Source organism: Chelonia mydas, chromosome 12, assembly GCF_015237465.2.
Source record: "Chelonia mydas isolate rCheMyd1 chromosome 12, rCheMyd1.pri.v2, whole genome shotgun sequence".
Classification (NCBI taxonomy): Eukaryota; Metazoa; Chordata; order Testudines; family Cheloniidae; genus Chelonia; species Chelonia mydas.
Window position 1 is genome coordinate 35,281,125 of NC_051252.2, and position 22,074 is coordinate 35,303,198.

General features: G+C 46.1%; 1 protein-coding gene across 3 annotated transcripts; it reads left to right on the forward strand.

The window, feature by feature from the left end:
- The first annotated feature begins 957 nt into the window (after positions 1–957).
- On the forward strand, positions 958–21,304 carry MTHFSD (methenyltetrahydrofolate synthetase domain containing). 3 transcript variants are annotated; one of them, XM_037877953.2, is made up of 8 exons: positions 958–1,223; positions 1,801–1,904; positions 3,570–3,683; positions 4,498–4,611; positions 7,788–7,878; positions 8,584–8,696; positions 9,412–9,537; positions 19,471–21,304. In XM_037877953.2, exons 1-8 carry the CDS (start codon positions 1,196–1,198, stop codon positions 19,990–19,992), a joined length of 1,212 nt encoding a protein of 403 aa, XP_037733881.1. In that variant the 5' UTR covers positions 958–1,195; the 3' UTR covers positions 19,993–21,304. The 3 variants fall into 3 exon arrangements, with proteins under 3 accessions (XP_037733881.1, XP_043382200.1, XP_037733882.1); XM_043526265.1 differs by having other exon boundaries at positions 958–1,127; XM_037877954.2 differs by lacking the exon at positions 3,570–3,683 and adding an exon at positions 3,406–3,519 and having other exon boundaries at positions 1,071–1,223.
- Positions 21,305–22,074: the final 770 nt, after the last annotated feature.

Genomic DNA, 22,074 nt, shown 5'->3' on the forward strand with positions numbered 1-22,074 from the left:
ATTTGCTGCTGTGAAGGTAGTTTTGCAGCTGAGTGCCGAATGTGAAATCGCTGTTACTTCACAGGGGCCAGAAATAAGTGAGAGGAAGGAAGGCCTTGTGCTCGAGGAGCTGGGCTGGGAAGCAGGAGAGCTGGATTTGATTCCAGGCTTTGCCACAGATTTCCTGGGTGACTTTGGGTAAACCACTTCCCACTCTTACACGCATGTACTTAATATTCAGAGGACAACTGCAGTGTCGGGGTTTGAATCTCTGCATTGTTCACTTCCCCATCTGTGAAATGGGGATAATAAGACTTCCTTCCTCAGAGAGCTCATTGCTGGAAGCCGGGTTAGAGTCCTAGGCGAAGCAAGAGTGAAAGAACTTTTAAAATCTAATTATTTGCTCTCATGTTGGACAATGGCAATGAGTGATGCCAGCTTCTTTTGTCGTTTCACTTTCCCCGCTTGGTATTGCTGACTCCCGGGCTTCATCCGCTGCAGGGGATGTTCAGGGAGTGTCTCTGTTTGTCTTTACCACAACTGCTTGGGAGTGGATTCCTTGCCCGGGGTTTAGTGTTTCTAAGAGCTCCCTGTGACGCTCTTTCCACTGGGCATCTCGCAAATCCCCAGCTTTAGGCAGGGACATTTTGGGCCCTGTTGGAGACACGCAGAGGTGCAGAAACTAGGGTGCCACAGTGCCGCACCCCCTGGCTTGAAGTGGTTTCCATTATATCCAGGGTTTACAGTTTGGTTCAATGGCGCTCAGCCCCCCATACACATTGTCCCAGCCGCCCTGGAGACATCCCAGGGCCAGGGGCTTGAGCAGGGGGGTAGCGTCACAAAAAGAAACCCTCCTCTTTTGCTGCCTGCCCTTGTGCAAGTCCCTTCAGCGCGGGTTCGCCTCCCACCCAGGCTGTGAGCTCTGCGGGGCGGGGGCTGGCTCTCCGGGATGGGGGGGTTGTACAGCGCCGCGCACTGGCAGGGGGCGGTTCTGGGCGCCGCTGCAACCATCAGACGCGTTGGTTATTGCTTCGGGGGAAGGGCGGAGCGCTTCGCTGGAGATCCAAGCCAGCCCCACCGTCGGCGTATCGGCCTGTCTGCTTGAGGGTTTCTTGTCCTCTCCCGGCCGCCGTAGTCCCAGCAGACACGTGGGGCTGCCAGCTGATGGGCGCAGGAGGGGGGCGGGCACGCGCGGCGCCTCCCGTGGGCAGGGGGCATGGAGGCGGGGGTGCGGCTGAGAGCTGGTGGGAACTGCCGGGAGTCCCCGGGCGGGGGGCTCACACTGGGGTGCTTGGAGGGGGCGATAGACACAGGGTAGGGTAGGGTAGGGTAGGGTGGGGTGACCAGATGTCCCATTTTGGGGGACTATTTCTTACATAGGTGCCTGTTGCCCCCACCCGCTGTCCCGTTTTTTCACAGTTGCTAACTGGTCACCCTGGGTGGGGTGGGGGGCGATAGTCCCAGGGCCATGGAGGCTAGACAAGGAGGAAATGGGTGCCCCCATATTGAAAAGGAGAAATTGTGCTGGGGGGAGCCCCCATTCCCACATTGATGGTGGAGGTCAGACCAGGGGGTGCAAAGCTTCCCAGCACCCTAATGCATTGAGCACTTTGTGCATTTCAACAATCTTCCTTCCCCGTGGAAATAACTGGCGTGGCTGAGATGTGCAAGGGCTACTTTCACGGTGGCTGTCTGGTGTGTCCTCAACACTCTGTTACAGTGAAACTCTAACCTTTATCTCGCTGGCCCGGCACAATGCTGTATTTTCTATTAATTCAGCCTTGCCTTGCTTTGATTCTGCTCCTTTTTGCCTTTTGTGAGGTGTCTCCAAATGGGATATCCGGGAGAAGATCTGGGACTACATGGAAGCAAATAACCTGGCTGATTTCCCAAGACCAGTGCATCACCGGATCCCCAATTTCAAGGTATTGTGGTTTCTCAGAAACGAACAATATACATTCCTGTCTTATGCCAAACTAAACGTTCTCTTGGCTGGAAATCCACTTCTTTTTTAAAGGTATGTTGCATTTATGAAATGCAAATGGGTTATTCTGGTGTATGTCAGAAAATGTTTGTTAATCATGCATCCCAACAGTCTGCGCAATTAGTGAATAACCATAGCGGATGGGATGGACTGGGGAAAAAAACATCAGAATAATAATTGGCAAATATAACTGAAAAATTTGAGTGGTTTTGTACAGGCCATATTCCTAAATACTGAATGGGATAATAATATCTCGCTCTTATATAATGGTTTTTATCAATAGATTTCAAAATGCTTTACAAAGGAGGTCAGTATCATGACCCCATTTTACAGATGGGGAAACTGAGGCATCAAGTTGCCCTGCCCCAGGTCCTCCAGCAAGCCAGTGGTGGGGACAAGAATAGAATCCAGGTCCCCTGAGTCCCAGTCCAGTGCTCTCTCCCCTGTCTATAATGTGCTGCTGAAATAGGGTTGTGTAAATGATGGCAGCCAGAGGTATGTAGCGGTAACTGGGCAGCGGTGGCTGAGCCATATTTTCGGCATAGGGAAGCTGCAGCTGTAATGCCCCCTGGTCACCGGGCAGGGAGAAACGAGAGTGTGGTCAGAAGTGGCACTTCACGTGCCTGTAAAATATAGGCTATCCAGCACTAGCGTCAAAATGCACAAGGGTGCAGGGCTACGGCCACTCTATCAGCCTGCCCAGTGACTTGCTGTTTTGATGTGCGGTCATTCTCACGGAGCGAGGGCTGTAGCATTTTGTCTGCTTCCAGTGTGCGTGTACTGAGTGGGAGAAAGCTCTTTCCATCCCCTAGTGCATCTGCATGGTGGATTTGGCCACTAAACATTCAGAGCTGTATTACAGCTCTGGCTACAGTTCTATTCGGGGAATAAGTAGGTGTAGTGAGCCCCCCGGGCTGCCTCGCATGGGCTATCAGTATCATGGGTAGCAGCACAAGGGGGAGAACGGCTGCCACCAAGCCACTACTTCCTCTCCCAGGCAGGTGGATGGAGAATGAGTGGGCAGGGGATGAACCCAAAGCACCAGCCTGTGCAGGTGAGTTCGTGCAGAGGGGGAAGCAACTTCCCCAGGAAGAGGGCTGGTGTGGCTTTACTTCCTCCTGAAACAAGAGAACTGAGGCACAATTCAGTCCCTGCTCTGCTTCTGGGGCAGCATCACTGGCGCTAGCCCTTACTTGGGGTGGACTACGAGGTGCCCGTTGAGTTGTGGGTACCCAACGAGTCCCATGAGGCACTGGGATTTTAGTCTGGGTGCTTATGAGTATTTGAGATGTCACCGATTTCGCACGAAGTTCTTGGTCCAGCAGGTCAGCGTTAGAAGTAGGGAATTAAATTGCATTGCTTGATGGAAGGTGGGAGTTGCCCGTCTCAGATTTGGAAGGTTGTGAACAGTCTGGTGACATGCCGCTGTCTTATGAAAACAGGGTGCTTCGCATGCTGCCAGTAGGCTCCCAGGTTTACAGGAATTCAAAACTGCCAAGACCATTAAAGTAAATCCCGATGCTCCCCAGATGACTGCTCGCTTTCTAACACTGGAAGTAAGTGACCGTATTCCTTTTCCTTTTTAATTACTGTTCCATTGATGCAGGGGTCTCATAAGGCTTGCCATGCTGTCCGAGAGCTTGACATGTTCAACAGAACAAGTGAGGTTAAAGTGGACCCTGACAAACCACTAGAAGGAGTTCGGCTAGTGACCTTACAGGTAATTGAACCTCCCCTGAGTGAAGGTGATGCAACCCCAAGTGCTTGAGCAGACCACTTTGTGCAAGGGTTCTTGGCATTTATGTGGCACCAGCCACATGACAGCTTTACAAATAAATGTTATTGCCACTTGTACAAATGGAGAAACTGAGGCACCCGGCAAGTCTGTGGGAGAGCTTGGAATAGAACTCAGGAAAACCCAGCCCTCTGCTCTTACCACTAGATACTTTCCCTCCTGCATACACTACCTGGTACATGACACTTTTCACAGCAGAATGAAAGTATTCTCTGTATAGCTGTAAGTCTTCAGGGAACAGCTACTATAATAGCTGTGGGATAAAAATGCCTCTCAAAAAGCCCCCGTGGCTTTCTGTCATGTCATGATACAGATTTGCAAACGCCTAACTAAATAAAAAATCCAGGTTGAATTGCATCCATAATATTAATGTAACATCTCTCAATGTGCTCCATTTCACATTGACTGTCTGGGATCAGCCCATGACGGAAACCAGACTCTTCCACTGTCATCGTTGAGAATGATCTTACATTTAGATTAGTTCGTCCAATGTCTTGTTCATCTTCAAAATAAATAATCTTCTCTATTGTCATTGTCTTGCTTATTAGAAAGGATTCCCTTGCAAGTATTAAGAATTATTTATTTGTACAAATGGTAATTCTGTATTTTTGCCCAGAGGAGCATTGGTCTTTGTGCTCAAACACATGACAGTAAAGGATTTTTTTAATATATATTTAAAGAAAAATAAGCCTGTCCCCTAATTCTGGCGTGTAACTGCTCATGGTTTCTGTTATCACAGGCAAGGAAAACCTTGTTGGTTCCAACACCGCGACTGAGAACTGGGCTGTTTAATAAGATTGTCCCACCACCAGGAGCAACTAAAGAGATACTGAGAATATGTGCAACCTCTCAAGTAGGTATGAGAAGTGTGGGGAACTATTTCAGAAGAGCGGAGCAGTGGCCTTATAGTTAAGATTCTGGATTGAGGCTAGGGAGATCTTCACTGTGTAGCCTTGGACAAACAGTTTCATCTTTGCGTGCCTCTGCTCCTGTTCTGCAAGAACAGGGATGATAATATTTCATTTCTGTCTTGTGTCTTTAGATTGTAAATTGCTCAGCGGTGGGCTAGCTCTTGCTAGATGAATGTGTAATGAGTGCAGTGGGGCCCCAATCCCCAGACGCAACCATAGCACAAATGACAAGAGAAAAGGCGAACCAAACTTTGTTGTTGAGATTCGGAAAAGGATAGTGAACATTTTTACCCTTGTTATTTTTCACTTTTATGCATTCCTCCACTCCCTGTTTGGGCCTGGGACTAGAAATATTGAAATAACACACACAAGACTGTACTTACGATAACACCAGCCTCACCAGAAGCAGGACGTTTCAGGCCTGTTGCCAGATAGCTGGCGCTCACAGGATTTTGGCCTTTGCTTTGCCTGCCCAAAAAGCGTGGATAAGCTTAAAATAAGCATCAACTTTTTGCGTATTCCTCTGAACCATACAACTATTTAGAGCTGCACCATCGCTTTGCTCTTTGTTGTTTTGGATTTTCAATTTTTTTTTTTTTTTTTTTTTAAACTAAAATTGAAGTGGTACTGAAATATTCATTCTCAGTGGCTTTATTTACCTGGATCACTGCAAGAAAGTTTCAGAGGCTGTATTTACACCCTTAAAAACCTCAGAGTCTGATGCATATTGTTTCTGCCTTCTCTGGTGCAGTTGAACTTTTGTGCTTAAAAACCTAGAGGGGGGAGAGTATTTAATGTGTTTAACTTGTTGCTTAATCTGGGTAATAAAACGTTTATCGTGGTTCATACTTTTTTGGAGGGGGAAGGAAGGGGCAGATCTTTTACCATTTTAACTCTTAAAGAAATGAACGAAAAGCATCCAAATTAACTAATTTCTGTCACTCAGCTGATGTGCGGAAAAAGGCAATTGGAGTGAATCATTTTTTTGTTGTAAACTGTAAAGTGGTGCTTTGCTGCCCCCTAGTGTAAAAATGTCATATTCCATAGCTGAGTGAGTATGCCAGAGAATCCTGTATTATTTTATCTATTTCTAGTATTTAAAATAAAAACAGCATTTTTTCAATTAATTGGCCAACCACAGCTAGAGGTGAGGAAAGGAATAAAATTGAAAGATATCAATCCAAACATAGACTCCTACATATAATTTGGGGACTGAAAATGTGTGAAACTCTAAAGTGAACTTCCCGGTTAACAGTTCTCTTCAGACTGTTATTTTATTCAAACTGTTAAGAGTTGGAATTTGTACCCTATGTCATTCAAAGGATAGCTTTCTCTTGACCTGCTGCCCGGTCTCATATCTGACCTATGCCCTTTCTATCACGTCAGTGCTATTTTTCAGGCAGACCTGTGCTAGTCGTAATGTGTCTCATGCACCTTGCATCCACAAAGTACAGTACAAAAAATCCTCACCAGGCCTCTGGGAGATAAGCAAGTAAATATTATTGTCTCCCATTTTACGGATGAAGAATCTCAGCCACAAAGAGCTGGTCTTCACTGGCCTTATTTTATTCTAGGCTGTAAACATTTGTTTTTTATTGTGGGTGTCAACCTAACATAAAGAAGAAAGGTTTGGCCCCTGGATCAGATATGTGAGGAGTGTTCGCCTTATCCTTTACAAACATGTGAATTACCTTGAGTTCATCTTGAAGTAAAAATATCTAACAAAGACAAAACTGAAGAAGTGAAACCCCCACATTTTGAGTGCCTTCCATTTTTGGGTGTCCAGGTAGAGACACGTTGGCTCTGATTTTCAGAGAGGCTGAGTATCTACAGCTCCAGAAATCTGTCTTGAACAAATGCTGTAGAGGGGGAAGGGGGAAAAAACGCTGTTCGTTACGTTTGGCAGTAACCTGTACCTCCATACCCTAGGCTCTGAAGTAGAAGGACTTTCTTCGGGTAGCTAAGCTTGACATCATTACATCAGAGATGATGCAGACATCAAAATGTGACAAGGAAGGAAAGTTCAGGAGAAAGAGTGGGTCATACTGGAGCATGCATTGAGGGATAACTGGTGTGTAGAGACAATCTGTCTAGTGGCTCATGCATAAGACAGGTAGCCAGGTGATCCAGATTCTATCCTTGGCTCTGCTACAGACGGGCTTCTTGTATGACCTGGGAAAAATAGTTTAGAGTTTGTCTACACATGAAAGTTAATCCAGAATAAGGTATTGTGTGAATTGAAAGCAAATTATCTATGCCTGATTAACTCTGGCCTACTCTACACTTAAAAATTAGATTGACCTGGCTTTGTCATTCAGGGCTGTGAACAGCTTCGCTCCTGAGAGCTGTAGTTACGTGGGCCTAATCCCCGATGGCGGAATAATTGTTCTGTTGACCTGGCTGCTGATGGATTAACTACATTGGCTGAAAACTTCCTTCTGCCGACAGAGGAAGTGTCCACGCTGTGGTGCCAAAGCATAGGTGCAGCACCATAGTTGTGCCATTGTAGCAGAGACATGCCCTCTGTGTGTGGACATTCTTATTCCACATTAGTTAAAGCCACTTCTACATCTGCACACATAGTTAATCAGGAATAAATCCCCATGTAGACAAGCCTGTAATGTCTCTACACTTCAGCCGTCCCATTTGTAAACCAAAGTTAACACTTCCCTATTTCACAGATGTATTGTGAGGATTAATTTGTTCACAATTTTTAACGCGCTTTGCGATCCTTCTGTGACTGGAGCGATGCATTACTTTTACGTGCCATCTGCCAAGATTTTCAAAAATAGGAGCCTGACGTTAGGCTTCAAATACAAATTTAGGCTGTTCGGTAACTAGCTGGGTTTTCCGGAGTGCTGAAAAGCCCCAGCTTCTGCTGAAGTATGCCCAAGGCATCAACATTTTAGTAGAAATGTATTGCAGAATTCTAACTCATTGGATCCTTGGAGAATAACTTCCCAGACTTCTGATATTTGGCTGTGTATAAGAAGGGACATTTCAGAGCTTGGTTATTTATTTGGTTTGAGCAAAAGAGGCTTGATTATTTTTGATGATGGTGATGCTATCTTACTGAATTGGAAGTGAAACACCCTTACAATCATGTTTTTCTTCTTAGGGGGTAAAGGATTACAGTGTGCCTGTAGGTCTGGATGCAAAAGTCCAAGTGGACCTGGTTGTTGTAGGATCGGTGGCTGTTTCTGAAAAAGGTAGGGGTAAAGGTTGTTAGACACGTTAGAGTTGGGGAGGTTTGGGGGGATAGGAGGATATCGATTTCTCTGTCTTATATTTAAGGGTAATCCCTTTCCACGTGAGGCGTTAGTGGTCTCGCTCCAGCTTCTGAAGGCTGGTGTCTACATTACAACAATGCCATCACTATTCGTTCCCTCTGCTGGGAGTCTGATAGTGGAGTTACGCCAGCCAATGTGTTGTCTGTGCACAATGAGCCTTCAACAGGGTTCTTCTGGGTGCGTTGCGTTCTCAGTTGAACAGTCATGAGAGCAGATCTTCTCTGCCTGTAGAGATGGTTCCTCCAGGACAAAGCAGAGGCCTGTTGGGTGAGGGAGGGCAGCATAAAGGTCTTAGACTGCAGCTGCCCATTCTCCAACTATTTGGGGGCTGACCTCGGTGTGGCAGTTGTCAGCGCAAGACCTTTCATCAGCATTACGTCCGCTTGCAAAAAAAGACAATCCTCTCTTTGTGAAGCCTAAGCTGTCTTCTTCATACTTGGGTTAACTGGTACCGACTCCTGAATCCAGCCTGGTGCAGATGGGCTCTCAGAATATCACTGTGTGCTTGGTTCATGTGCCAGACATCTGTTGCCTTTTTACAAGCATTCCACTTAATTATTGTCCTCTCTTGCACTCTGCTGCCCTCCAGTGTTAACTAGCTCACTTTTGATTTGTACATTTTAGGTTGGAGAATTGGGAAAGGGGAAGGTTTTGCAGATATGGAATATGCAATGATGGTGTCAATGGGAGCCATCAGAGAGGACACCCCGGTCGTTACTGTCGTGCATGACTGCCAGGTGAGCTGAAGAACCCACTCTGATGGCACGTCTGCAACCATTCAATACCTTGCATTATAGGCGTGTATTAGGCAGCCACAATTAGAACTGGATGGAATTTTTTGGACAAATTATTTGCCCAAAAATGCAGTTTCAGGATGAGTGAAACTATTTGCAAATTCAGGACAAATTCGGCTGAATAAAAAATGAAGTGTGGGGCGGAGGGGGAGTCAAAGTCAAAACGGTTCATTTCAACCTTTTCAGAAGGAGACATTTCAACCTTTTCATTTCAAAGCAACATTTTGTTTCGGAAATCTAGCTTGATGCCTTTAGAAAATTAAAATAAGGTAAAAAGGACTCCCAAACAAAGCAAAAAACAAAACAAAAATACTATTTTGGTTCTAATGAAACACTGTTTTTTTAGTTTCTGATTTTGTCAAGGAAAACCCCCCCAAAATTTCAGCTTTGGATCAACCTCAAATGAAATTTTCAGTTCAGTCCCTGAACTGAAAAAATCAAGTAGTCACTCCAGTTCCAGTTGTAACAGTTAAGTAGATGCAGAGCAGGGCTGACTTGTGTCTGGGGTTGTTTTGGTGTAATCTACTTATCTTGTCATCTTAAGTGAAAGATTTTTGGTATCTGGGAAGCTGTCTGGAGTGAGACTTTCCATGCGAAGTCACAGTTCTGGTGGGGTTGTTTTAAATACTTACCAAATTTCTCTTCCCTCTGGTTGTAGGTGGTTGACATTGCAGAAGAGCTGCTTGATGACCATGATTTAACTGTGGATTACATCCTCACTCCAACAAGAACCATTAAAACAGGCTGCAAACGACCAAAACCACAAGGAATAATATGGCATAAGGTAGGTTACTTCTGCTAAAGATGACTTATTGATACCAAATCCTTGCTTCTGAAGCTAATGATGTACCTTCTCCTTCTGTACATCATTAATCCTTCTGGAATGTGTATCCTCTGAATATCTATGAGAACTGCATTTCCAACTAACAAACACTGTATATAGCCAGTGTGAACATTCCCATGGCCTCTCGATGGTGGTGATGATATAAAAACCAGTAAACAAAGTGGAATCAGGTTGCAGTCTGTTGCATTAGCAACACTAGGAAGGTCAGGGACGTGTTTGGAAAATGGAAATAGGCAAAGACATGTTGTTTTCAGCTGTCTCTGTGGTTGTTGTAAATGATAGTGGCAAAAATGAGACATGCATTTGAAAGTGAGGTGTCCTATCCTGTGGATTTCAGGTTGCGCCATACAGGAACAGATTCTCAGATGACTTAAATTGTCCTAGGTCTGCTGAAGTCAGTAAAGCTGTGACAACTGACAGCAGCTCAGGATCTGCCCCACAGAGTTTGTCTTGCCTCTTGAATACTCGTTGAAGTTGATTCTGTTCCTTTTCATGAGACAATACAGCAGGGAGAGCTTAATGCTGTAAATCCAGAGTGGAATGTCTGCCAGTCCATCTTTGCAGGAAAAGTAAGTGTATGTTTTATGAATTAGTGGTAGGAATGTTGGTTTTTGCATTGCTGCACGGTGGTTAGGTGTGGGATTTATTTTAAAATAATATATAGATATCGAGCTTGTTGAATAGTACAGAAAGGGATTTCTAAATACGTCCATGCACCAGCATGATGAATCCACGCTGCTGGAGTTATGTTGGTTGGTTGCTCGCTCATCTGGATGATCACCACTTCTTTTCACAGAGATGGTCACAAATCCAAACATGTTCACAAATGTTCACATGAATGATTTTGTCTAAAAGTTCATATTGGAAAGGGCTTTATTTATAATCTGATTTTTATTGTTTTCTTCTTTAAGTCATCTGACCTGGAGAAGAGCTCTGTGTCGCCTTGAAAGCTTGCCTCTCTCACCAACAGAAGTTGGTCCAATAAAAGATATTACCTCACCCACCTTGTCTTTCTCAAGTCATCCAGTCAGGCAGCAGAAACAACACCATATGACTTAAGTGACAATTTGCACACTACAGCTAATGAGTAGCAAATTGTTGTTTGCATAAACTATCCAGGAAATACTTGTAAGAAATTAGTACTTTTGTAGAAGCCAGGATCAGTTGGCAAACACTGCAAACAGAAGACAGGGCTAAACTTGTAAAGTAACTTAGCTGCAACAAATAACTCCAACAATTCTATTTATTTTTCTGTCCGGGGGGAGTATTCTAACCTGGTTGTGGCTGCGTTAAGGAGAGCTCCTTCTGTGTTGGTGCATTTCATAATTGAAATATTTCACATGGAGATTTTATTATACTCAAGCTCATTTAATGGAATTGTTTGAAGTCCCAGATCTTGTGCCCCATCCATCTTGCCAGCATGGCTTTGATCATGTTCTCCCTTCGTGTCGGAATTCAGCCTCAATAAATTACCTTGCTAGCATTTCTCTCCACTTCCCTTCACAAGCTAAATCTGCAAAGGTCTGGAGAAGACAAAATCTCTTGAAAAGTCCTTTAATCTTTGTGCTGCTTTTGACACTCTCACAGATGAGGTTGGTCTCTAGCTAACCTGTGTATCAAAATGGATGTGGTCTTTGCATTTTTTCTCTTTTCTTCACTTATCAGAGAGAGATTAAAGACCAGTCATATAACAGCGCTTGGGACAAAGGGTTACCAGCACTTAAGGCACTTCCATCTGTTCACATTTGTAACTTGATCAGACATATTTGACCAAAGCATACTTCTCCTATGCTGTGTCAGAAACCATTTTATTTTCAGTGGTGGTGTTCACACTTGGGTGTGATTACCTGTTTTCCCATCATTGCTTGATTTGACTTTATTCATTACCGTTTGTGTCTCTTCTCTCATGCGTTCAGCATGGACTGTATAGTTTTCACCACAAAATAACATACATCTATTAGGAATGTTTTCAGTAGAATGGCAATTAGTGCCTGATGCAAAGCCCGGGGAAGTCAGCAGAAAGACTCTCATTGACGTCAGTGGGCTTTGGATCAGGGCCTAATTCCACCAAGACGAGGGCCGAAATTTTCAAAGCTGGTGCTTGACTTTAGGCTTCTTGTCCATATTTGGGCACCTAAATGAAAGTGACCTGATTTTCAAAGGTATTGAGCTCCCACAGCTCTCAGAGAGATTTTGGAGTGCTTGTTTTCTCTGAAAATCAGGCCATTTTTAAGGCTCACTTTCTCAGGGGACTGAACATCCTTCTCCCATTGACTCCCCACCTCCCAGGAGCTCTCAGCATCTTGCAGGAAACAGCCATTATTTAGGAACCTAAATTTTAATAAGGACCCAACCTTGATAGTTTTAACTAGAGTCCTTGTCCTGAAACACTAACAACTGAGGTCAGATGGACTTGAAATGACACAGGAAAATATTGCATTGGACATGCGGATGGCGGGACAAGAAGGGACTTCGGAATGAAAGGGAAGATATTGAAGATGTACTGTACCGAAATGCTACTGCTTGTGTAGTTGTACCACCTACGATTCAGTGGCGGGAATATTACCCTTCCCTAACACATCATCAGTACTTGCACTATTAAGACATGAATGAGGACCAAGATCAGGGTGGGGGGAGGACTCTTTAGATTTCTGTTCCTCAGCGTGGTAACAACCATCCATGTTTCTGGTACTGCTAAAGAACTAAAAGGACAACAGATTTCCGGGCTGTTAATTCATTGGGAACAAAGTAGCATGCGTACTTGTTTTTGTTACCTTGTCATTATGGGCGTTTCCCTGTGAATAACTGCTACACACAGTGTCTCAGAGCTGGGAGGTCCAGTTAATCTGCAGGTCTTAAAACTACAGGATTTTGTTGTGGGTATTTAAGAGTTTGTCCATAGGCTCATGACTCCCAATCCTACATCCTTTTCTCCTCCTTCAAATCCTGGCTTTGCCATTGCATTCCTGTATCTCTGAGCAAAAATAAATTAGCCAAGAGGTAGTGGATAAAAGACTCAACTTCTAAACAGGATGTTTTGTCAATGGAATGTAGTTTAAGTGTATTTAGTAAGGGATGTCTGTTAGATGTGTAAATTGCCTTGTAACAAAAGTTTACCCTTCAGAAACATGGCTTGCTCAAGCAAAGACAACAATGGCTTAAGGGTTTATATACAGTAGGGTATTCCTGCTTGCAAACACTAGGCTACTGCTAAGCATTGCCCTGGGAGATGTGCTTAATTTGGTGAAAAGAAAACGAGTACTTGTGGCACCTCAGAGACTAACAAATTTATTTGAGCATAAGCTTTCGTGAGCTACAGTGAGCTGTAGCTCACGAAAGCTTATGCTCAAATAAATTTGTTAGTCTCTAAGGTGCCACAAGTACTCCTTTTCTTTTTGTGGATACAGACTAACACGGCTGCTACTCTGAAACCTGGCGCCACAGACAGGGTGTTGTGAGAAATGCAGTCTCTGCTCTCTCCTTATCGGCTGCTGACTGCTCTGAGCGGTGTGCTGGCAGCCTCTGTTCTGGTGCCATAGCAGAGCAGGTGGGCGAAAGGCATAACTGCAGAGCCTCTCAGGCAGCATGTATTTTCTGCAGGAGGAAAAAAAAATCTGCTAGACACATGCATTCTGCGTGTGCGCAGTGGCAGGGAATTCCCCCAGGAGTAAAAAGTGCATCTATAGACTAAAGTAATGAAGAGACCCAAATGTGAGCTGCGGAAGTACATTCTCTGTAGAGACGGTAGCAGGCTGCCTGGCTGCCCTCCCCCCTAACTGTGCCCTCACATTGTGTGCAAGTGTTTGGACATTTTGTGGATGCACACGAATGATAAAATATGTGTCTGCAGCAAGGCTGTGTCTGTGCCATTGCTTTAAACCCATGTAAACGTTAATGCACACTGAACACAGGCAGTTCGCTAATGGTATATCTCCACTGCCAACCAACTGGGCTCTTACCTGGGTTGTAGCCTTAACACTCCTACTATTCACACAGAAAAACCTCTGACCCAGGTTGGGAGGTGCTTTAGGTCCAAGCTAGCTTGCCCAGGTGGGGTGGTGAGGTAGAACCAGGCTCTGCTTTTACTTGGACTGGGAGCCTCCCCCTTTGCAGTGTAGACACAGGCGGGCCTCCAGTGCCCTTCCCACAGTTCCTCTGAAGGACAGACATATTCTCCCCTGAGTGACAGGGAAAGAAACCTATAGCATCTCAGCCCGAAGAACCATGGGTTATGCAGATGCATGGGTCAGTGCGGAAACAGGGCGCAGTAGGGCTCTGTAGTGACATTCTCCAGGGATGCGCACAGTGACGTGCCACTCAGGTTGGCTGCGAAGTGACTAAGACTATGCCCCTGCTTCCCCCCTCCCCCACGCAGAGAGATCTCAGAGCCCTTTGCATAGGTGAATAAATTATCACCATTTTACGGAGGGGGGAATCCTAGCCAGAAGGAGATTACATGACTTACCCAGACCACCTACCGAGCCAGTGGCCATCCAAGTAGAGGTTACACCCACAGACGCACAGCACAAGAAGCAGGGTATCTCCCTGGGGAGCCCGGGGGGGCGGGGGGGGAGGCGTCCTCAGGCACACGCAGTGGTGCGGCTGCAGAGCTGTTCCTTGTAGATTACTTCAGCCCGATGGCCCAAGGCGCCGCCATCTTGAAGAAAGGACTGGCCAGCCTGTACTGTGAGGGATTGCTGGATCTTATTCCTACCCCTCTCCTGGGCAGCTCTTCCTGTCCAAACCAGCCCCATGTGCGGTGTGGCAGGCAGGGCCAGATTAAAGCGTTTGGGGGGCCTGTGCAGTATGGAACTTGGGAGGCCCCCATTTTCCTTAAGCTAGCCAGATCCCATCAGCATGACCCCTTCCCCCACCAGGCATCCTCCACACACACCAGTCTAACCCCTCTGGCCTCTGAACCCCTACACCCGCCCCCCTCCCAGGAGCCACAGTCCGCTAGCCACAGTCTCCTTCCAGGTTCCCAGGAGCCTCTGCCTTCCCCACCCAGTTCCCGCTCCTTGCTCCTCCTCCCTGCTGGTGAACCTGGGTCCGTCCTGCTTTCTGGCACCAAGGGGGGCAGGAGCCACCGTGTCAGCATGTTGAGGGCCTGGCATGTGGAGTGGGACCCGGATGTCGTGCCAGCAGCAGTCCCAGTGGCTGTGTGACCTGGGCACCGTAACAGAAGCAGCCACTGGCAGCCCCATGTGTTCACACAGCAACAGTTGGCAGTTGCATGGTGCTGGGGCGGGGGGGGCGGGGGGGTGGTTCGGTTCACGTGTAACTTGAACATTACAAGAGCGCGGGGGAGGGAAGGCACCTTACAACCAGCCAGGCAGGAGTAAAATTGGCCAGGCCCGTTAAAATCTGGCCAGGTGGCAACCCTAGGCCCAAACCTGGTCAGAGGGCCGCTTGAGCTTGGGGACTCTGTGCAAGTACACTGAGTGCACCTTGGTTAATCCGGTCCTGATGACAGGTGGATCTTTGCAAAGCTGAATTTACACTACTAATGAAGTACCTCCCTCCCCCTGCATACAGCTCCCTTCCTCCTCCAGCCACACGTCAGAACCGCACTGGCCCTGCTTCCGGGGGGACCATTGTGGCTTTGAACGTGGCGCCTGGATTTGCCACAGAATGCCACTGTGCTCTGTACTGCCAGTTTAAATGCACATCTTTAAATGGCTACATTTACCGGGGTGCTGGCCGGCATGCCAGAGACCCCACTAGAATGAGCTGGTTCTGTTCAGTGGGAAACTCCCCGCAGCCCATCTGTCAAGTCACAGACACCGGACTGAAGCAGGTGTCTCTAAGTGCATGGTGGACTCTCAGGATTATGTTGAAGGAGATTTGTCTGGGCAGTCACCATGTCAGCAACTTCCTGCCTTCCTCAGGCTTCTAAAGGGGAAGGGAAATTTCCCCTTCTGAGCTGCTTTTCCATAAATCAGTGCTTGTAGTAAAGAGGCCACCCATGAGCAGAATATAACCATCAAATTTGAGTTCTCTGGCAGAAAATCTGATTTAGCTGGATATTGGCACATCTGCCCTGTTAGCCTTACTGCAGTGGAGGGTTCGTACTTGCTGGAAGATCAGGATTATCAGTTAGTTTTCAAGGAAGCTTTGGATAATAGCTGAATTTTTTGGCGGGGTCTTGGATAGTTCTGCCGCGGCCCACGGAAGCAAAATTCAGGATAGTTTCATCACGCTCTGACTCCAGCCATGCCCACACATGGCATTAATCTGGCATGGTTAAGGCTCACGATGGGGGATGGGGTTGCAGCCGCAGTGAACATGTCCGGTAACTGCCACTATGCAGTTTGCCTGCACTTAAAAGGTGTCAGAATCCCAGAGCATACAAGCCATTATGCAGAGCAGGGGTGTGCACAGGAATAAAAATGTAGTTGCTTTTGGAGGGGCACTTTCTGTGCCCCCCACCCATGGCCGGAGCAGCTCACTCTCCCCTGGCAGCTGGAGGAGCTGGTTCCAGGAGCTGGTTATCTTCCTGTCCCACACACACCCATTGCTGGAGGAGCTGGTTCTCCCTGCCACAGCCCCGAGGCTGGAGGAGCTGGCTCTTCCGCTTCCCCTTCCCCCTGGCACTGGTGGAGCTCACTTTCCCTCCCGGCAGCCGGAGGAGCTGAATCTTCCCCCGCAGGCCCAGAGCCAGAGGAGCTGGCATCTCCCGCCCCTGCCCAACGCCGGAGAAGTTCACTCTCCCTGCCCCGGAGCAGTTCTGTGTCCCCCCTCCCCCCGCTGGGGGGGTGACTATGCCCCTGCTTCCCCCCCTCCCCCACGCAGCGAGATCTCAGAGCCCTTTGCATAGGTGAATAAATTATCACCATTTTACAGAGGGGGGAATCCTAGCCAGAAGGAGATTACATGACTTACCCAGACCACCTACCAAACCAGTGGCCATCCGAGTAGAACCCAAGTCTCAGTTCTGTGCTTTAACGACTAGATGAGGCTGGGAAGTTACTGCCCATGTCCAACCAGGAAATGGATAGTTTGGAGGAGGAGACTGTCCTCGGATTCCCTCCACTTCCAGACAAATGCTCAAATAAATTGGTTAGTCTCTAAGGTGCCACATTTCTTTTTAGACAAATCACTGCAGCTCTTGAGACAAAAATAGCTTTTGCATGATTCTAATTAGCAACACATTGTCCTACCGCAGAAGAGTTCTTTGGTATTTTACAACCGAGCAAGCAGCTTATGTCCCTTCTCCTCCCTAGCTGCCCAGCCACTCCACAAATGGGTTTGTTGGATGCATACACTGAAACCCCAAACTGCCTCTTCTTTTTTCTTTTTCTTTTTTTGGTGGGGGAGTTAGGAAATTTTGGTTGTACTCCCTTGGAAGTGACCAGCAAGACTCCCGTAGGATTAGGACTACATCCTTTGGGCAGATTGGGTTGCCCTGCTCCCATTGTGGGCATGAAACGGGCAGCGGAAGGAGGGTGGTTCTTTGGGATGGGCAGGGGTGGGGGAGTAGTAGGACATGAGGAGCCATTGTTGGGTCTGGATCTCCAGGAGGAAGGCTGGTTTGGGGGGCAGGACAGGGTGGATTTTCAGCTATGAGCACTTGTCTCATCTATCCTAGATGAGTTTGTCACCGGTGTATCTCAGTGTGAGATCTACTGGTGCAAGAGGGAAGCTGTAGGCAGTACTCTATAGTGTCCATTGTACCAAGGTATAGGGACTGCAGCCCCCAGCCCCTGCAGTCACATGGTGAATTCAGAATCCCTGGAAACAAAGAGAAGCTTGAAAACCTGACCCAAGTGTAACTGGTGCCTCCTGGACTTTGCAGTCAGCCTGAAGCAATAACTCCAAGAGATATGAACTGCCCCATTTAATGTTAACTCTGAAATCTGCTGAAATCTCACACACACACACACACACACACACAGCGAGCTTGGGCCACGTCAGAGCTGGGGGTTGGTCCTGGTGGCCGGCACGGAAGTCTCCCTTGGCTCTGGATTGTTTTAATTCGGTCTTGTCTGCAGAGTGTCCTGAAGGGCCTGGGAATTCTTTGCCCACCCCTGTGCGCATCCCATGTACGCAGGCCGTGTGAAGAGGTGAGGGTTTGCCCTTGGTACTGTTGATCTTTCTAAAGATTGGGGGTGTATGTTTTGAGCGAAGTTTGACTTTCGGGTGAAAGAAACTGTACAGTTGCTTCGTAATAGGCTGGGCTTGTTTCTGGGTACAGGAGTGATTAGTTCCAGGAGTGCAGAAAAATGTTTTCCCCTGTTTGGTTTAATTAGCGTAGAGCTTGCGTTTCCCATGGAAACTTGACAGAGGACAACAAATGTTCCTAATTGTTGGCCAGGAAAAACAAAGGAAGATGGCTTCAGCCATTGGTCGAATGTCATATGGCCCGGCCCAGGGGAAGATGCTGTCAGTTTCAGCAGTCTGAAAGTACTTGGCAGAGAAAAACGCCTCTCTCCAAGAATCAGCAGAGTTATAATTCATCAAAATATGCAAATGGCATCTACCTTTCAGAGTGCTGCGGCTCCCATGGCTGCTATGGAAACATGTACATCTCTGAACTGCCAGCTTGGGTTTGCTTTTAGACGAATTACAGTGCAGTAAAAAAAGTTTGCTTGTTAAGGGCCCAATTCCAGCACCTTTTACTCTCGACCAATGTGGGGCCAGAATGGAGGCAGCCTCTGTTTTAAACTAATTGTTCTCATTCTATCACTGGGTCGTATATGAACTATTAGGCCAAAATAAGAGGAAACCAGGCCTGACTTTTGGTCTGAGCCTGAAAGTAAAACTCTTTGAGGTTCACAAACCTGAAATCCTGCAGAGGCATGCGCAAACCCTGGAGAGACCTCTGCTGAATTGCCACCCCTGTACCCTAGATGGGCCCTGATGCCCCACCTGTTCTCATCTACCACCAGCAACTTCTTGGCAGCTGGCTGGCCCCTTTTGTAGATCACTGAGGTGAAGTTGACAAGGTGCCCTGGCACCCCACTAATTTCAGCGGGCAAGGTAAACATCTTGCTTGTGTCTGCAAGCTCATCAACAGCCAAGCAAGCAATGCTCCTTCTCCTTCCAACTACTGCAGTGGCTTTGCTACATTTCAGAGGCTGAGAGCCCCACCATGTTATACAGTAATTAGGGAGTTCTTGAGTTTCCTGTAAGTCATGGGCTGTAGCCTGGGCCCTTTCATGGCCCAGACTGGTAGCATTCAGCCGTGAGAATAGGAGTCTTTCCTGGGCCACTGCTGATGAGGCTTATGATAACTGGGGTGTGATGGAGAGAGAGCAGGCCTCTTTCTAAAGACCAGCTGCCCCTAAAGATCCTGGCAAGATAGGGGAAGACCAACCCCACCCCATTGACTTTGAGTGGCCTCATGTGTTTTCCTCTCCCTATCCCTCTCAGAGTGCAACAGAAAGGGGGATGTGCCTATGATGGTGAGAAATGATGTAAGGGAGATTTTGGGGACAGGGACAGGCGACTTGTCAGAGAAAAACATTAATACACTTTTGGCCAATTTCCACCAGGGAAGCATGGTAGATTTTAACACACATAATATACGTCATATGCAGAATCTTGTATTGATGCAACATTAAAGTTGCAAATCCAAAGATGCACAAGTCAGCAAATTCAGAAGTCCAGTAGCTCTGGGTTGGTTGGTAATTTTCTGCTGGATCCGCAATGTGCAGCCTGCATAGTGACTAGTGTTTTTTGTTGCCCTGCCACGTATATTTATGGAGTACCGTCAGAAGTCAGCCCCACAGTTAGTAAAGTTTGTTGAATGCTCTGGGCACTTTGAAGGATGATGACAAAACAAGATCAGAGTCTGATCTGACCGTATATGTTGGGTTAATTAAAAAAAAAAAACCACCACCCTCAAACTTGTTTCTGTTTTAATTTTTTTAGATTAGCTATGAGATGCTGGAAAGAATCCCAATCCTAAAGAATCTTCGCTACAGAGAGAAGCAGGCAGGCAAAGATGTTATCCTGAAAGACGAGCATCCAGACTTTCCAAATGCCAGGAAACCAGAAGACTCCGATGAAAATGCCAAGACTGGAAATACAAAACTCCAAACTGAGTCTACCTTGGCCCAAGTTGGACATTATCATGTTGGAAATGATTCTTTAAATACCAAATCAGAGACACATGGTGCACTCACCACTGTCTATGTAGGTAATATACCTCCAGGCACAAGAGTGAGTGAGTTAAAAAGTGCTTTAAGAGAATTCCATGCATCCCCGGTGCGGCTCAGTTGGCAGGGAGCACAGTGCAGGGCTTTTCTTGATTACACGGATAAAACGACTGCTGAGAGTGTTGTATCCTCTTTGAAAGGCTTAAGCCTCAGGGGTCAGACATTGCGAGTTGAGATGGCCAAGAACCAGAGAAACAAAGGGCAAGTAGAAATCAATGGACAGAGAAACAAATAAGAATAGAAAAAATAGCTATCTCTTCATTGCTCAGCAAGAATCCAGCCTAGTTTTTCAAAGATCTCAGCACAGTCTCTAACTCTGTGGACTAAGCATTGTCAAACAATAGAATTTAAAAGCCAGTTTTTCCAGCACATTAGGCAGGCAGTTGCACAGCTGATTTGCTGACTGTTTCTACAAATGTTCATGCAAATCAAGTATTTGCCTATGCAGATGACAAATTGGACCTTTCTGCATACAGTTACTCAGTTTATGTCTTCAGGTCCCAGTAGTTGTGGTGCACTAGACAGGTGTGTCGTGCACACATACACATTTGTTTGCACACATGCCCTGTTTGAAAAACTGCCCCGAGGAATCGATGTGCCCACAATTCTAGCCAGGTGCCTATATGCTGTCAATCGGTGCTGGCAGTGAATTGTACCTGCACAGCTGTGCGCACACGTTTAGAGGTGAGCTTTTGAAAAATCTAGTCTGTGGGATGCAGCGCTTCCCAGACAGGACCCAATCCTGTGAGGTGCTGAGGACAGCTGGCTAGGAAACACCCTCCCCACCGCCACCACACACACAAAAAAAGGCGTTTTGAGGTTTGCAACAAAATGTTGTGACAAATAGAAAAAAAATTCACAGAAATGTTTTGTTGAAAAGCAATTTGTCAATGCCGTTTGATGGATTGTGATTTGTGGGGGAGGGGAGGTGTTTGTTTTGGTTTGCGTTGTTCTTGGTGTTTTTTTTACCATCTCTCCTGCTGAGCATCCTCAGTACCTGTCGACTTCTTCTGAAACTGACAGCAGTGAGCACCCCACAGGGTCCCTCTCTTAACTCGCTCTCAAGTTTGTACATTTTATTCTGGTCTGGGAAATAAGATGAATATCACTTTTCTTTCCGGCTATTTTGGGTGCCTTTTTCATGGTTAGATTGGTATGTGGTATGTAATTATTTTCAAGACAGTGGGCCTGATTCTTCTCTCAGTGCTGCTGATGTAAAGTAAGCATAACTCTGACGTGAGTGGAGTTATATTAGCGTAAAACAGATGTAAGGGAGAGACGATTCAGGGCCTCTACTGCAAAGACTGGTGGAAACTGATTAGGCATAAAGTTATTTGAAAAGTTACCAAGGTATCAACACAGCGTATTCATTCTGTGCCTTCTCATTACCATTACAGCATTGCAGTCTTCCTTTGTAACCAGGATGCCAGATATTGATATGGGTTTGAGTACAGAGTGCTACAGGAAAGTTTACCTGACAGGGAGGTGCTAGCTTGTATATGCATACACACACATGCTTTTACGGAATAAAGCAGAATTATGATTTATTTAGTATGGTTTTTATTTTTTAAAGTTCCTTATTCTTGAAAAACAAGTTGAATTTTGGCTGAACTATCCTTTCTAAACAGAAGCACTTTGCAATTGATCCTGGGCAAAAAGTCAAAATAAGCTTCTAAATGGATATTTTCTTTTTTTAAGTATAGGAGTTGGAAACATTTTTCTTAGCCAGAGGGTATTACTAAGTATATTTTAAGCAGATTATTATGCTTCAAGTGGGGAAGACCTTTCATGCAGTATTAAAGAAAACGTTCTCAAAGCTGTCTATGTGAGAGCTCAAAGAAAGCATTGCTTTAACTTTTTGCAGGGAAAACAAAGGAGAGACTTCTGAAGAAATAAAATTATGCTCTCAAGTGATGAGTGTTCCTCAAACTCCAAATTATTGTCAATGCTGCTCAGGGTGAATTAAAGCTAAAATATGCAAAGCATTTCTCTTTGCTTTTTTGCATGGGCAGTTGTGCATTTAAAATATAAGGGGAAGGGGGGCTGTGTAACAATTTGCAAACATGTTCATTGCATAATCAGTTTAAAGAAGATCTGAAAAGCAAACTAAAAATAATCCAGTATCACTTCTTTCCAAAATCACTGGCAATTATGTGATGATCTATACCTGTACATCTTCACTGATGCCAATGGGGTTATATGAGTCTAAAAACAGCATAATTAGATAAACAAAGGTAATGGCATGACCTGGGTAATTACAGGCCCGTCAGCTTGATATTGTTCCTATGCAAGATAATGGAGTGGCTGATATGAGACT